The sequence below is a fragment of the Chiloscyllium plagiosum genome, unplaced genomic scaffold, assembly GCF_037043375.1.
Source record: "Chiloscyllium plagiosum isolate Xiang-an unplaced genomic scaffold, Cpla_swu_hap1 HiC_scaffold_25, whole genome shotgun sequence".
In the NCBI taxonomy this organism is placed as follows: Eukaryota; Metazoa; Chordata; class Chondrichthyes; order Orectolobiformes; family Hemiscylliidae; genus Chiloscyllium; species Chiloscyllium plagiosum.
In genome coordinates this window covers 55508226-55524356 of record NW_028270163.1, presented here as the reverse complement: position 1 = coordinate 55524356, position 16131 = coordinate 55508226, and the positions used below count along the sequence as shown (strand labels likewise).

At 43.8% G+C, this 16131-nt stretch overlaps 1 protein-coding gene across 2 annotated transcripts in view; it reads left to right on the top strand.

Moving 5' to 3' along the window:
- LOC122562359 (sodium-coupled monocarboxylate transporter 1-like) overlaps positions 1-16131 on the top strand; it is a 187459-nt gene that overhangs the window by 54024 nt on the left and 117304 nt on the right. For both annotated transcript variants that reach the window (XM_088000753.1, XM_088000752.1), the window contains exon 7: positions 14474-14628. In XM_088000753.1, coding sequence (XP_087856879.1) covers positions 14474-14628 — 155 coding nt within the window. The remainder of the gene's footprint in view (positions 1-14473; positions 14629-16131) is intronic.

The following is a 16131-nucleotide window of genomic DNA, read 5'->3' as shown; positions in this document are numbered from 1 at the left end:
TCCACCTTGGGCAATGTACCTACCAACATCCCTAAGGAAGGTAAAATACAAGGTTGGAAAGGACTCCCCACTCTGGAAAGGAACCATCAGAAAGGAAGGAGTCGGGGATTGCAACTCCAATGGGATTCTCCTGTTCACCATATACAGAATACCAGCTGAACATCACCAGCACACTGTTCGGATAAAAAGACAAGTTCAAGACTTCCTGGAGGCATCCATGATAAAAGCAGTAGCACATGTTTGACTACCACATCATTTGATCTAGAGACCAAAAGGGTGTTCCTCATTACCAAAGTGATTTCCAGTGCAGCCGACTGCTGACATACCACATTCCTCAATGTCCATCAAATGCCACTAGAAGCCACTGAAGATGAAGAGGCAGTTCAGAAACAAAGCTCAACATTGAGTGGCTTCATGAACCAAGTAGATTGGTGAACGTCCAACAATGTCTTCACAAAAATGTCCAAAGAGTTTATTTTAATGAAAGAAATCTGGAAGGAGGTGAAGAGAGCTGTGAAAAAACCTTTAGCTGCTAGATCAGGGAAACACAGACTGGTTTGATAAGAATAATCACATCATTGAAGACCTCATCGGCAAGAAGAGGAAAGTTCTCCATGCCTGGCAAAAACATAACCAGTGAGGCAAAGAGGAGGAGTTATCAAACAGCAAGGTCGAGTTACAAAGAATGAGGGAAATCAAGAACCAATGGTGGATTAAAAAAGCTAAGGTGTTGCAACCCTTTGCTGACAAGCACGTCACCTGGTTTTCTTCTGTGCTACCAAGGCAATATATTGATCTAACACCCTTTCCCTTAAACCAATATAGAGAAGGATGGAACCTTTTGAGATGGAGAGAAAACATGCTGACACTGACTCTGTCGGAACTTTATTAGTCACTGGCTGAAGTGTTGAAAAAGACTTCTTTACTCCCACTCTTTGCCTTCTTCCAGTCAGCCAATCCTTTATCCATGCCACTACCTTGTCCCGAATACCATGAGCAGTCTTATTTAGCAGCCTCCTGTGGGGCACCTGGTCAAAGGCCTTCTGAAAATTCAAATAAATCATATGCACTCGCTCTCATTTGTCTAACTTATTCCTTAATATATCAAAGAATTCTAATAGACTCAGCTCTATTTTATAAAGCATTTCCAAGTACTCTGCAATCTCATTCTTAATAATGGGTTCTAAAATCTTACCAATGACCAAAGTCAGGCTAACTGTCCAATAGTTTCCTCCCTTAATCCTTAAACAAGGGTGTTACATTAGCATTTACTGAAGAAGAGTCACTGGACCTGAAATGTTAACTGTGCTTTCTCTCTACAGATGCTGCAAGTCCTGCTGAGCTTTTCCAGCAATTTATGTTCTTGTTACTGATTTCCAGTATCTGCAGTTCCTTAGCTTTTTTTTAATGATACTTAGCGATTTTCCAGTCCTCTGGGCCACTCCCTGGCTCCAGGATTCCTGAAAGATCACCAATAATGCTTCCACAATCTTCTTGAGAGCCCAGGGATGTAGTCCATCTGGTAGATTTTTCCACCCTCCGATTTTTCAGCTTCTCAGCACTTTCTCCTTAATGATAGCCACTACATTCACCTCTGTCCCTAACTCTTGAAGTTCTGATATCCTACTGGTGTCTTCCACCTTGAAGACTTATGCAGAGTTCCTATTCAGTACCTCCTCTATTTCTTTGTTCCCCATTACTCGTTCTCCAGCCTCATTTTCCAGCAGTCCAATGTCTACTCTCACCTCTCTCTTACGTTTCATATGTTTAAAAATACACTTGTATTCTTCTTTTCGTATGAATAGCTGGCATATTGTCATGTTGTCAGATTTCATCTTCTGCCCCCTTGTTGCTTTTATTGTTGTCCTCTGTTGGTTTTTAAAATCTCCCCAATCCTCTGGCTTCCACTAATTTTCGCCACATTGTATGCTTTTACTTTTGCTTTTATGTTGTTGCTGACTTTGCTTGACAGCCATGGTTGTCTCATCCTTCCTTTCGTATGCTCCTTCTTCCTTGGGATGAATTTTTGCTGTGCCTCCTTATATATTCCTGAAACTCCTATCATTGCTGTTCTACCATTTTCCCTGCAATCCTGTCCTCCCAATCAATTCTGGCCAGCTCCTTCCTCTTGTCTTTGTAGTTTGCTTTACTCAGTTGTAATAACGTTACATCTGATTCCAGCTTCTCCCTCTAAAACTGCAGGATGAATTCTACCACATTGTGGTCACTGCTCCCTAGGGGTGCCTTTATCTTAAGTTCCCTAATCAAGACTGCCTCAATGATAATTCATTAAATGTAACTTTATTGTTGGTCAAAAGGCAAGCAATCTTTGTCTGCTCCCAGAGGCAAATGAAGCTTTTGTTCATTTGTTTATTGTTCACTTTAGCCTTTGCTGAATAAAAGTGATAAAAGTGATCACCTGATGAAGGAACGTCGCTCCGAAAGCTAGTGTGCTCCCAATTAAACCTGTTGGCTTATAACCTGGTGTTGTGTGATTTTTAATTTTGTACACCCCAGTCCAACACCAGCATCTCCAAATCAGGCTTTCCTATATGTGATTGTCCAACATTGGACAATGAGGGGATGTGGGACTACATGGGACATTGTGGATGGAGTAACACTCCCTTAGATAAGGTTCTAACATAGGATGAGGTTAAGCACAGTTGAGCTGTCCAGGAGAGTTTACATTTTTTTCAATTCTCTTCTGGGATACAGGCCTCGCTGGTTAGACCAGCATTTATTGCCCGTCTCTAATTGCCCAGAGTGCAGTTAAGAGTTAACCACATTGCTGTGGGCCTGGAGTCATATGTAGGCCAGACCAGGCAAGGATAGTAGTTTCCTTCCCGAAAGGGCACTAGTGAACCAGATGGGCTTCTCTGACAATTGACAATGAATTCTTGGTCACCACTAGACTCGTAATTACAGTCATAGAGATATACAGCATTGAAACAGACCCTTCGGTCCAACCCGTCCATGCCGACCAGATATCCCAACCCAATCTAGTTCCACCTGCCAGCACCCGGTTCATATCCCTCCAAACCCTTCCTATTCATATACTGATCCAAATGCCTGTTAAATGTTGCAATTGTACCAGCCTCCACCACTTCCTTTGGCAGCACATTCCATACACGTACCACCCTCTGGGTGAAAAAGTTGCCCTTTGGGTCTCTTTTATATCTTTTCCCTTTCACCCTAAACCTATGCCCTCTAGTTCTGGACTCCCCCAACCCAGGGAAAAGACTTTGTCTAATTATCCTATCCATGCCCCTCATGATTAGATTAGATTAGATTAGATTACTTACAGTGTGGAAACAGGCCCTTCGGCCCAACAAGTCCACACTGCCCCGCCGAAGCGCAACCCACCCATACCCCTACATTTACCCCTTACCTAACACTACGGGCAATTTAGCATGGCCAATCCACCTGACCTGCACATCTTTGGACTGTGGGAGGAAACCGGAGCACCCGGAGGAAACCCACGCAGACACGGGGAGAACGTGCAAACTCCACACAGTCAGTCGCCTAAGGCGGGAATTGAACCCGGGTCTCTGGCGCTGCGAGGCAGCAGTGCTAACCACTGTGCCACCGTGCCGCCCACATGATTTTGTAAACCTCTATGAGGTCACCCCTCAGCCTCCAGCGCTCCAGGGAAAACAGCCCCAGCCTGTTCAACTTCTCCCAATAGCTCAAATCCTCCAACCCTGGCAACATTCATGTAAATCTTTTCTGAACTATTTCAAATTTCACAACATCTTTCTGATAGGAAGGAGACATAGGAAGCATGCAATATTCCAACAATGGCCTAACCAATGTCCTGCAACATGACCTCCCAACTCTTGTACTCAATACTCTGACCAATAAAGGAAAGCATACTAAATGCCTTCTTCACTATCCTATCTACCTGCGACTCCTCTTTCGAGGAGCTATATTCTAGACTTTTGTTGAATTCAAATTCCACCATCTGACGTGGCAGGATTCAAACCCTGGTCTCTGGATTAACAGTCCAGTGATAATACCACTAGGCCATTGCCTCCCTGAGCTCATCCCTAGTTGCCCTTGAGAAGAATAACAAAATAATTCATGATACAACAACCAGACAACGTTAAAAAAAAAAGCAAAGCTTATGTCTGAATGTTTGGCACCATAAAAGAAAACCTGATGGAAAGGATCAAGAAAGAAACAAATTTGCAAAATGCAATGACAAAACAGAATGCTGCATCTGTGGAAAATAACTGGATGGTACAATAAATACAGGTTTCATTCATCTTGCTTCGAACGAAATTCTGGGAATACCTAGAAAGTTTGTTAATTTTACACTGTGTTCAGTCATTTTGTTATTAACTGTATTCTCCATTTGAGTTTGCAAACCTGAAAACTGCACCCTTCCTCCTGCATTCATAATGTTTTCTGTGCACAGCGCTGGTCTCGACTCTGCTCCCTGAGGACCATCAGTTCACGCGTTTCGCACCCCCCCCCCCCCCAGTCTGAGTGTAAATACCTTGATGCCTCATTCTCTGTTTCCTGCTTTTGGATCTCCTGTGATGTGGTTTCCTAGCTGTCTGTTCCCCAGCATTAGGAGCTGAAGACACTGGCTGTGGAGCACTGTGTGGGTGATACTGAAGGTGTGTGAGCTGTTGGATGACTTTTTGCATTGGGAACAAACCTCCTCCGCAAAACAAAGATTGCACAAAGTACAGGATAGAGGCGGAGGTTATGATCCAAAGTTGTTGAACTCCATACTGAGTCCAGAAGGCTGTAGAGAGTTGAGCTGAAAGATTAGGAGCTGTTCCAGAGCTTGTCTTCATTGGAACATTGACGAGCGTGTGGTACTGGAAAAGCACAGCAGGTCAGGCAGCATCTGAGGAGCAGGGGAATCGACGTTTCGGGCAAAGGCCCTTCATCAATGTCAGGCTGTCATTTGAGCGTGGGCAGCAGGTATAACATTCAAAGTATGAGCAAGATGCAGATCTCAAATGACCTGCTTTTGTTCTTCCTCGGTGAGTGTACCTGCTGGCAGTTTGCAGCACTCATAGCAATTCCTACAGAGTGGAAGCAGGCCATTCAGCCCATCGAATCCACAGCAACGCTACCCAACACCCACATTTCCCACAACCAATCTGCCTCACCTGCACATCTTTGGATTGTGGTAGGGAACCTGAGCATCAACAGCACGCAGACACATGGAGAATGTGCAAACTCCACACACACAGTGGTTTCAAATATGGGTCCCTGGCGCTGTAAGACACCGTGTCTCTGTTTTTGTTTCACATTTGCACACTTAGCAGTACTCAGTGAGCTGGTGGAATTCACTACCACAGAAACTGGCTGAGCCCAAAACAGTATATGTTTTCAAGCAGGAGGGAGATTTAGCTCTTGTGGCTAAAGTGATATGGAGGGGAGGGAGGGTTTTGAGTGGCCTACTCCTGTGCTATTGTTTATGTCTCTTTGTAAATCCCGCAATAGGAAGGTACAGGGCTGTCTGTGATTGTGGCAGAGGTGAGGACTGCAAATGCTGGAGATTAGAGTCTAGATTAGAGTGGTGCTGGAAAAGCACAGCAGATCAGGCAGCATCCGAGGAGCAGGAAAATCGACATTTCGGGCAAAAGCCCTTCATCAGGAATATGATGACGGGCTTTTGCCTGAAACGTCAATTTTCCTCGGATTCTGCCTGACCTACTGTGCTTTCCCAGCACCACTCTAATCCTGTCTGTGAATGTGTTCACTAATGTTCTTTAGGGAATGAAATTGGGGAACATTCCCTGATTTGGCTGAGGTATAATTGATTATTACCTGCCCTCTGAAATGATCTGGCAGCTGACTCAGTTTAGTTTGGATGGGTAACAAGTGCTGGCCTTGCCAGTAATGCCCACATGCCCTGTAAGAATTAAGAAAGAAAAGTGCAACGTGCCAGACGTACAATTTTGTTGAACAGATATGTTTTGTTTAATAAAGGAAGAGATTAGATTTATTAAACTTCAACTGCTCTAAGTAAAATAACAAAGGGCGATCCAACTTCTGCACACATACGCTACATTCACCCCAGTTAGAAGACTACCTCACAGCCAGAAAGTGCTGTCAGGGGGATGAGGAGCTCCTAAAAATGGGGAATGACAGTCCAGTGACAGTATATTAGGGTGAAGAGCAAGGCTGGTAGGTGGCATGAATGCTGGATGACTAGAAAAGTAGAGGCTCTGATCAAGATAAAAAGGAAGCAAATGTTAGGTATAGACAGCAGGGATTGAGTGAATCCCTGGAGGAGTATAAGGGCAATAGGAGTATACTCAAGAGGGAAACCAGGAGAGCAACAATGGACATGAGATAACTTTTACAAATAGGGTTAAGGCGAATCCAAATGGATTCTACGAGTAGATTAAGGACCAAAAGGTAACTAGGGAGAGAATAGGGCACCTCAAAGATTAACAAGGCCATCTATGTGTGGAACCACAGGAAATGGGAGAGACACTAAATGAATATTTGCTGGGGAGAACGGTATGGAAGCTGGAGCACATGGGGGAATAAATATTGATATCTTGAAAATCATCCATATTATAGATGAGGAGGTGCCGAAGTTCTTAAAATGCATAAAGATTGATCAATCCCCAGAACCTGATCAGGTGTACCCCAGAACTCCGTGGGAAGCTAGAGAGGAGGACGGGAAAAATTTCTGGCTGTAAGAACTGCTCCTTTTTTTTGAGGTATTTTAGGTGTTGGAGGTGATTTCCTCGAATTCCAGGAGCAGCAACTACTGTTTTATATGCTGTTGCATTGTTTTGGAATTTTGGAGAAAAAAAGTCAAAACAACAGCAGTTTAAAAGGGAGAAGAGAAGACAAAGAAAGCACATGGTGAGGACAGTGCAGGAGAGAGAGAGAGAGAAAGAGAAAAAACACCTGCACAGTTACTGCCTTTGCTGTTTGAATTTGTGTATCGCTGGACATCGGAGTGCATCTGGGAAAATTAACAAACAGTAAAATTCACAACTAATCTTGGAGGAACTGTTGGGCGAAGTTCACAACACAGAATCAGATAAGTTAATTGTTGTTTTAAGTCTGTCCAAGAGAAAGGCTGGAGTAGTGAGTATAGTGGATTCTTTCTTGATTATATGTTTCTGGAGATAAGTCTCTTGATTAAACTTAAAATATAAGTCATAGCTATTAATTTAACCTGGGGCAGTGTTTATAGAGGAATAAGACGGTGTTATTTTCTGGGTCTGTAGATTGTGAAGGAGCGAAAATGGCCTTTGCAGTGATATGTACTTCTTGTCAGATGTGGGAGTTTAAAGAGAGTTTAAGGGTTACTGCGGATTATATCTGCCATAAATGCTGTTGGATGCGAATCTTATCAGATCGAGTGGATCGGTTGGAGAGACAGTTAGAAGCGATGAGGAATTTGCAACAGCAACGGTATGTGATGGATGGCAGTTATAGGAAGGGGGGAAAGTCTCAGATACAGTCACATAGATGGGTTAACTCCAGGAAGGGTGAGAGAGGTAGGCAGCTAGTGCAGGAGTCTTTTGTGGATATACCCATTTCAAACAGATATACTGTTTTGGAAAATGTAGGGGGTGATGGATTCTCAGGGGAACGTAGCACGAACAGCCAAGTTTCTGGTATTGAGACGGACTCTAATGCAACGAGGGGTGTTCGGCTTCCAAGAGATCAATTGTGTTAGGGGATTCTGTAGTCAGAGGTACAGACAGACGAAAACACAGAATGGTGTGTTGTTTCCCTGGTGCCAAGATCAAGGATGTCTCAGAGAGGGTGCAGAATGTTCTCACGGGGGAGAGGGACCAGCAGGAGGTCATTGTCCACATTGGAAGCAATTACATTGGAAGGGAAAAGATTGAGATTCTGAAGGGAGATTACAGAGAGATAGGCAGCAATTTATAAAGGAGGTCCTCAAGGGTAGTAATATCTGGATTACTCCCAGTGCTACGAGCTAGTGAGAGCAGGAATAGGAGGATAGAGCAAATGAATGCATGGCTGAGGAGCTGGTTATGGGAGAAGGATTCACATTTTTGGATCATTGGAATCTCTTTTGGGGTAGAAGTGACCTGTACAAGAAGGATGGATTGCACCTAAATTGGAAGGGGACTAATATACTGGCAGGGAAATTTGCCAGAACTGCTTGGGAGGATTTAAACTGGTAAGGTGGGGGGGTGGGACCCAGGGAGATAGTGAGGAAAGAGATCGATCTGAGACGGGTACAGCTGAGAACAGAAGTGAGTCAAACAGTCAGCGCAGGCAGGGACAAGGTAGGACAAATAAATTAAACTGCACTTATTTCAATGCAAGGGGCCTAACAGGGAAGGCAGATGAACTCAAGGCATGGTTTGGAACATGAGACTGGGATATCATAGCAATTACAGAAACATGGCTCAGGGATGGGCAGGACTGGCAGCTTAATGTTCCAGGATACAAATGCTACAGGAAGGATAGAAAGGGAGGTAAGAGAGGAGGGGGAGTGGCATTTTTGATAAGGGATAGCATTACAGCTGTGCTGAGGGAGGATATTCCTGGAAATACATCCAGGGAAGATGGTGGGTGGAACTGAGAAATAAGAAAGGGATGATCACCTTATTGGGATTGAATTATAGACCCCCTAATAGTCAGAGGGAAATTGAGAAACAAACTTGTAAGGAGATCTCAGCTATCTGTAAGAATAATAGGGTAGTTATGGTAGGGGATTTTAACTTTCCAAACATCAACTTGGACTGCCATAGTGTTAAAGGTTTAGATGGAGAGGAATTTGTTAAGTGTGTACAAGACAATTTTCTGATTCAGTATATGGATATACCTACTAGAGAAGGTTCAAAACTTGACCTACTCTTTGGGAAATAAGGCAGGGCAGGTGACTGAGGTGTCAGTGGGGGTGAACTTTGGGGCCAGCGACCATAATACTATCCGTTTTAAAATTGTGATGAAAAAGGATAGAGCAGATCTAAAAGTTGAAGTTCTAAATTGGAGAAAGGCCAATTTTGACGGTGTTAGGCAAGAACTTTCGAAAGCTGATTGGAGGCAGATGTTCGCAGGTAAATAGACGGCTGGAAAATGGGAAGCCTTCAGAAATGAGATAACAAGAATCCAGAGAAAGTATGTTCTTGTCAGGGTGAAAGGGAAGGCTGGGATGGATAGGGAATGCTGGATGACTAAAGAAATTGAGGGTTTGGTTAAGAAAAAGAAGGAAGCATATGTCAGGTATAGACAGGATAAATCGAGTGAATCCTTAGAAGAGTATAAAGAAAGTAGGAGTATACTTAAGAGGGAAATCAGGAGGGCAAAACGGGGACATGAGATAGTTTTGGCAAATAGAATTAAGGAGAATCCAAAGAGGCTTTACAAATATATTAAGGACAAAAGTGTAAGTAGGGAGAAAATAGGGCCCCGCAAAGATCAGCAAGGTAGCCTTTGTGTGGAGCCACAGAAAATGGGGGAGATACTAAATGAATATTTTGCATCAGTATTTACTGTGGAAAAGGATATGGAAGATATAGACTGTAGGGAAATAGATGGTGTCATCTTGCAAAATATCCAGATTACAGAGGAGGAAGTGCTGGATGTCTTGAAACGGTTAAAGGTGGATAAATCCCCAGGACCTGATCAGGTGTACCCAAGAACTCTGTGGGAAGCTAGAGAAGTGATTACTGGGCATCTTGCTGAGATACTTGTACCATCGATAGTCACAGGTGAGATGCCGGAAGACTGGAGGATGGCAAACGTGGTGCCACTGTTTAAGTAGGGTGGTAAAGACAAGCCAGGGAATTATAGACCGGTGAGCCTGACCTCGGTGGTGGGCAAGTTTTTGGAGGGAATTCTGAGGGACAGGATGTACATGTATTTAGAAAGGCAAGGACTGATTAGGGATAGTCACCATGGCTTTGTGCGTGGGAAATCATGTCTCACAAACTTGATTGAGTTTTTTGAAGAAGTAACAAAGAATATTGATGAGGGCAGAGCAGTAGATATGATCTATATGGACTTCAGTAAGGCGTTCGACAAGGTTTCCTGTGGGAGACTGATTAGCAAGGTTAGATCTATGGAATACAGGGAGAACTAGCCATTTGGATACAGAACTGGCTCAAAGGTAGAAGACAGAGGGTGGTGGTGGAGGGTAGTTTTTCAGACTGTAGGCCTGTGACCAGTGGAGTGCCACAGGATCGGAGCTGGGACCTCTACTTTTTGTCATTTACATAAATGATTTGGATGCGAGCATAAGAGGTACAGTTAATAAGTTTGCAGATGACACCAAAATTGGAGGTGTAGTGGACAGCGAAGAGGGTTACCTCAGATTACAACAGGATCTGGATCAGATGGACCAATGGGCTGAGAAGTGGCAGATGGAGTTTAATTAAGATAAATGCGAGGTGCTGCATTTTGGGAAAGCAAATCTTAGCAGGACTTATACACTTAACGGTAAGGTCCTAGGGAGTGTTGCTGAACAAAGAGACCTTGGAATGCAGGTTCATAGCTCCTTGAAAGTGGAGTCCCAGGTAGGTAGGATAGTGAAGAAGGCGTTTGGTATGCTTTCCTTTATTGGTCAGAGTATTGAGTGCAGGAGTTGGAAGGTCATGTTGTGGCTGTATAGGACATTGGTTAGGCCACTGTTGGAATATTGCGTGCAATTCTGGTCTCCTTTCTATTGGAAAGATGTTGTGAAAGATGAAAGAGTTCAGAAAAGATTTACAAGGATATTGCCAGAGTTGGAGTATCTGAGCTACAGGGAAAGGCTGAACAGGCTGGGGCTGTTTTCCCTGGAGTGTCAGAGGCTGAGGGGTGACCTTATAGAGGTTTACAAAATTATGAGGGGCATGGATAGGATAAATAGACAAAATCTTTTCCCTGGGGTCGGGGATTCCAGAACAAGAGGGCATAGGTTTAGGGTGAGAGGGGAAAGATATAAAAGAGACCTAAGGGGCAACTTTTTCATGCAGAGGGTGGTACGTGTATGGAATGAGCTGCCAGAGGATGCGGTGGAGGCTGGTACAATTGCAACATTTAAGAGGCATTTGGATGGGTATATGAATAGGAAGGGTTTGGAGGGATATGGACCGGGTGCTGGCAGGTGGGACTGGTTTGGGTTGGGATATCTGGTCAGCATGGACGTGTTGGACCAAAGGGTCTGTTTCCATGCTGTACATCTCTATGACTCTATGACTCTAAGTGATTGCTGGGCCCCTTACTGAGATATTTCTATCATCGATAGTCACCGGCGAGCTGCTGGAAGACTGGAGGTTGGCTAACGTGGTCCCACTGTTTAAGAAAGGTGATAAGGACAAGCCAGGGAACTATAGACCAGTGAGTCTGACGTCAGTGGTGGGCAAGTTGGAGGGAATCCTGAGGGACAGGATTTACATGTATTTGGAAAGGCAAGAACTGATTAGGGATAGTCAACATGGCTTTGTGCGTGGGAAATCATGTCTCACAATCTTGAATGAGTTTTTTGAAGAAGTAACAAAGAGGATTGATGAGGGCAGAACGATAGATGTGATCTATATGGACTTTAGTAATGCATTCGACAAGGTTCCCCTGGGAGACTGATTAGCAAGGTTAGATCTCATGGAATACAGGGCTAACTAGCCATTTGGATACAGAACTGGCTCAAAGGTAGAAGACAGAGGGTGGTAGGGGAGGGTTGTTTTTCAGACTGTAGGCCTGTGAACAGTGGAGTGCCACAAGGATCGGTGCTGGATCCTCTACCTTTTATCATTTATATAAATGATTTGGATGTGAACATCGGAGGTATGGTTAATAAGTTTGCAGACGCTACCAAACTTGGGGGTGTAGTGGACAGCAAAGAAAATTACCTCAGGGTACAATGGAATCTTGATCAGATGGGCCAATGGGCTGAGGAATGGCAGATGGAGTTTAGATAAATGTGAGATGTTGCATTTTGGAAAAGCAAATCATATAAGGACTTATATACGTCAAGATAAGGTCCTGGGGAATGTGCTGAACAAAGAGACCTTGGAGTGCAGATTCATAGTTCCTTGAAATTAGAGTCATAGTTAGATAGGGTCGTGACGGAGTTTGGGGTGCTTTCCTTTATTGGACAGAGTTGTGAGGATAGGAGTTGGGAACGTTACGTTGCGGCTGGTGGTTAGGCCACTGTTGGAATACTGCATTCAATTCTGGTTTCCCTGCTACAGAAAAAATATTGTGAAATTTAAAAGGGTTCATAAAGGATCTACAAGGATGTTGCTGGGATGAGAGGGCTTGAGCTATAGGGAGGGGCTGAGCAGGCTGAGCCCCGTCCCTCCAATCGCCACCAGGACAGAACCCCACTGGTCCTCACCTACCACCCCACCAACCTCCAACGTCGTCATTTCCGCCACCTCCAAACGGACCCCACCACCAGGGATATATTTCCCTCCCCTCCCCTATCAGCGTCCCGAAAAGACCACTCCCTCCGTGACTCCCTTGTCAGGTCCACACCCCCCACCAACCCAACCTCCACTCCCGGCACCTTCCCCTGCAACCGCAAGAAATGCAAAACTTGCACCCACACCTCCCCCCTTACGTCCCTCCAAGGCCCCAAGGGATCCTCCCATATCCGCCACAAATTCACCTGCACCTCCACACACATCACTTACTGCATCCGCTGCACCCGATGTGGCCTCCTCTATATTGGGGAGACAGGCCGTCTACTTGCGGAACGTTCCAGGGAACACTTCTGGGACACCTGGACCAACTAACCCAACCACCCCGTGGCTCAACACTTCAACTCCCCCTCCCACTACACCAAGGACATGCAGGTCCTTGGACTCCTCCATTGCCAGACCATAGCAACACGACGGCTGGAGGAAGAGCGCCTCATCTTCCGCCGAGGAACCCTCCAACCACAAGGGACGAACTCAGATTTCTCCAGTTTCCTCATTTTCCCTCTCCCCACCTTGTCTCAGTTCCAGCCCTCGAACTCAGCCCCACCTTCCTAACCTGCAATCTTCTTCCTGACCTCTCCGGCCTATCACCCTCACCTTAACCTCCTTCCACCCATGGCATTTCCAACGCCCCTCCCCCAAGTCCCTCCTCCCTCCCTTATATCTTAGCCTGCTTGGCACACCTTCCTCATTCCTGAAGAAGGGCTCATGCCCGAAACGTCGATTCTCCTACTCCTTGGATGCTGCCTGACCTGCTGCGCTTTTCCAGCAACATATTTTCAGCTCTCACTGTTATCTGTCTAATTAGGAACATGCAACTTTTAAAAAGCTTTTGCATGAAGGAAACCACTTTATATCAGTACATCAGGGTAGCCTGCTGGGGCACTTGAAGAACTGGACCCTATTCTCCTAGGTTATTAGAAACTGGTTAGTTTAGCTTATACGTATCAGTGTTATGTTGTAAATTAAACTAATCTGTCTGTAAGAGGGTTTTCTATTCCAGACTTCCAAAGAGTACGATCTCCGCAACAAACAGAGAGGGAGGCTTTACAGGTCTGAGTCTACAAGGGATTCCCTGGGCCATCTCAAATCTCCACTTTAACATTCAGAGATGTTATTACACACCTCTGGAGCAAGTGGTCCTCCTGGGTCAGAGGTAGGAACACTACCATAGCTCCACTCTAGCATTAGCCTCGGGATCTGGTTTGCCCTTCTTGTGATATTACTACTGCACCACTATTTGAGGCCTGATTCTCAGCTGTCAGCTGGCTTTTCCAACCTAATTTTGAGCTGGTGATGTGTTGAGATGGTAGCTGGTAGTGTGCTATATGGTAAGGTCTAGAGCACTAGATTGAGAACTGAGTCTTGGTTGAGGAGATCCTTCCAGTGAGCCCTGACTGCCCCTCATTTGAGTGCCACTCAATTCTGAGCTCTATTGGGATAGGTTCTTGGTTGTTCATATGCACAATATCCCAACTGGTCTCTGTGCAAAAATAATTTGCAACTTTTATCTAATTTTTCTGCCAATTTCTTTACATCTGTGCCTCTTGGTTATTGACCTTGAATGGAAATAGTTCCTACCTATATAATATATTATTTTATTTAACCTATTTTTCTAATAAACCTATTCAGGGATGCTTCAGGGTTGGGGACATTAACACTGCACCACAAGAGGGCCCTATATGCTCTATCTAGACTCTTTACAATTGTGCTTTTAAATTAAATTTTGAATTAAATGTTTCTTTAGTCTAAACAAAAACTGAAAGGACTGTGGATGCTGGAAATCAGAAACAAAAACAGAAATTGCTGGAAAAGCTCAGCAGGTCTGCCAGTACCTGTGCAGAGAAATCAGGGTTAATATTTCGGGTCCAGTAACCCTTTCTCAGAACTGAAGAACCATCGGCTCTGAGAAAGGGTGACTAGACTCAGAATGTTAACTCTGATTTCTCTCCACAGATGCTGCCAGATCTGCTGAACTTTTCAGCAACTTCTGTTTTTTTTTCCTTGGTCTATGCTGTTTCAAAGAAAGATGAGCTCCATCTTTTTATGCTGTAAGCTCCTATTTAACAAACTTACCTTTATCTGTAATTTTGTCCTAGGGTGGTATCAAAGCTGTTGTTTGGACAGATGTATTCCAACTCTGTATAATGGTGATTAGCCTTCTGACTGTGCTGATTCAAGGATCAATTCATGTTGGAGGGCTCAACAAGATTTGGAACATTGGTGTAAATGGTGGCCGGATTAATTTTTTAGAGTGAGTATTTTGACATTCATAGGTGAAAGGAATAGTTATATCAAAAAGTTTGAGTTCTGTGAATTTCAAACATTTGAAAGGTCATAACTTAATCTGGTTTGATATTGGTGCACCTAGAATGGACTTGTGATTTTGACCTATATCATGGCACTATCAATGTAATTGGGATTAAAAGAAATGTCAATGTAATTGGACCCCAGTATGCAATTAAGCAGCAGACTAACCCACTTAAGTTAAATTTTGTAAATTTTGTTTGAGATTTAGAGATTTAACACAATGCTATTACCACTAATTCTAGTTTAATTTGGTTAACTAGTAGGTTAAATTAAAAAATTAAAAGAATACTGGGCCCTCTTGTGATGCAGTGGTAGTGTTCCTTCCATTGGACTGTGAGGCCCGGGTCAAGTCCCGCTTGCTCCAGAGATGTGTACTAATGTATCTGAACAGGTTGATTAGAAAAATATAGGTTAAATAAAAAAATAAAAATTAAGAGTAGAACCCTGAAAGTTAAAATCAGAATGAGTGAAATCTCCTGGCATTTAAGAAACTCATCTTTAGCTGTGCTCTGAAAGGTCACAGACTCGATTTTTACCTCACTCACATGCTAATTGGCATAGGACAAATCTGATTAGATTATTGAATGTGTGTTGTGGGAGAAATGGGTTCTGCTTCATGGAGCATGAGCACCAGTACAGGGGTAAGTGAGATCTGTACAGATGCAGCAGTCTCCATCTAAATATGCTGGTGCCAATGTTCTTATCAACCACATAACTAGGGAAGTAGCGAGGATTTTAAACTGAATAGTGGAGACAAAGGATCAGATTTGGGAAGATGTGGTAAAAGAGTAGAGCAAGGTTAAAGACAAAAGTGAAAGTGAGGACTTCAGATGCTGGAGATTAGTTGAGAGTGTGGTGCTGGAAAAGCACAGCAGGTCAGGCAGCATCAGAGGAGCAGGAGAATCGACGTTTTGGGCACAAGCTCTTCATCAGAACAAAGGTATTAATCCAGAAAATGATAAACAGTCTGTGCCAGGAAGGAATGAAGAGGGGAACCCTTAAGAATAAACCAAAAAAAGACTAGAATTTACAAAAGGAACAAAACAAACGTCACTTTATCTGAATGCATATGGTATTCAAAACAAAACAGATGAACTGAGAGTGCAAATAGAAGTAAGTATATGATTTGTAGCCATTTCAGAGTCCCTGCTACAGGATTGGTGCATGCATTATGATGGATACAGGAAACAAAGGAAGGACAGAAAGCTAGGAAAAGGTGGAGGGACGACTCTCTTAGTATTAGTGTAATGGAAAGGGATGACCTAAGTTCAATAAATGATTTGGGTAGAAATGAGAAATGATCAAGGCAGGAAGTCACTTCTGGGTGTATTGATCTATAGAAAGTGATTCTGGAGAATTGAAAATGGAAAATAAGAAGACGGCACATGAATTGAACAGATATTTTGCATTGATCAACATTGCAGAGGATACCAGTAACATTCTCAGC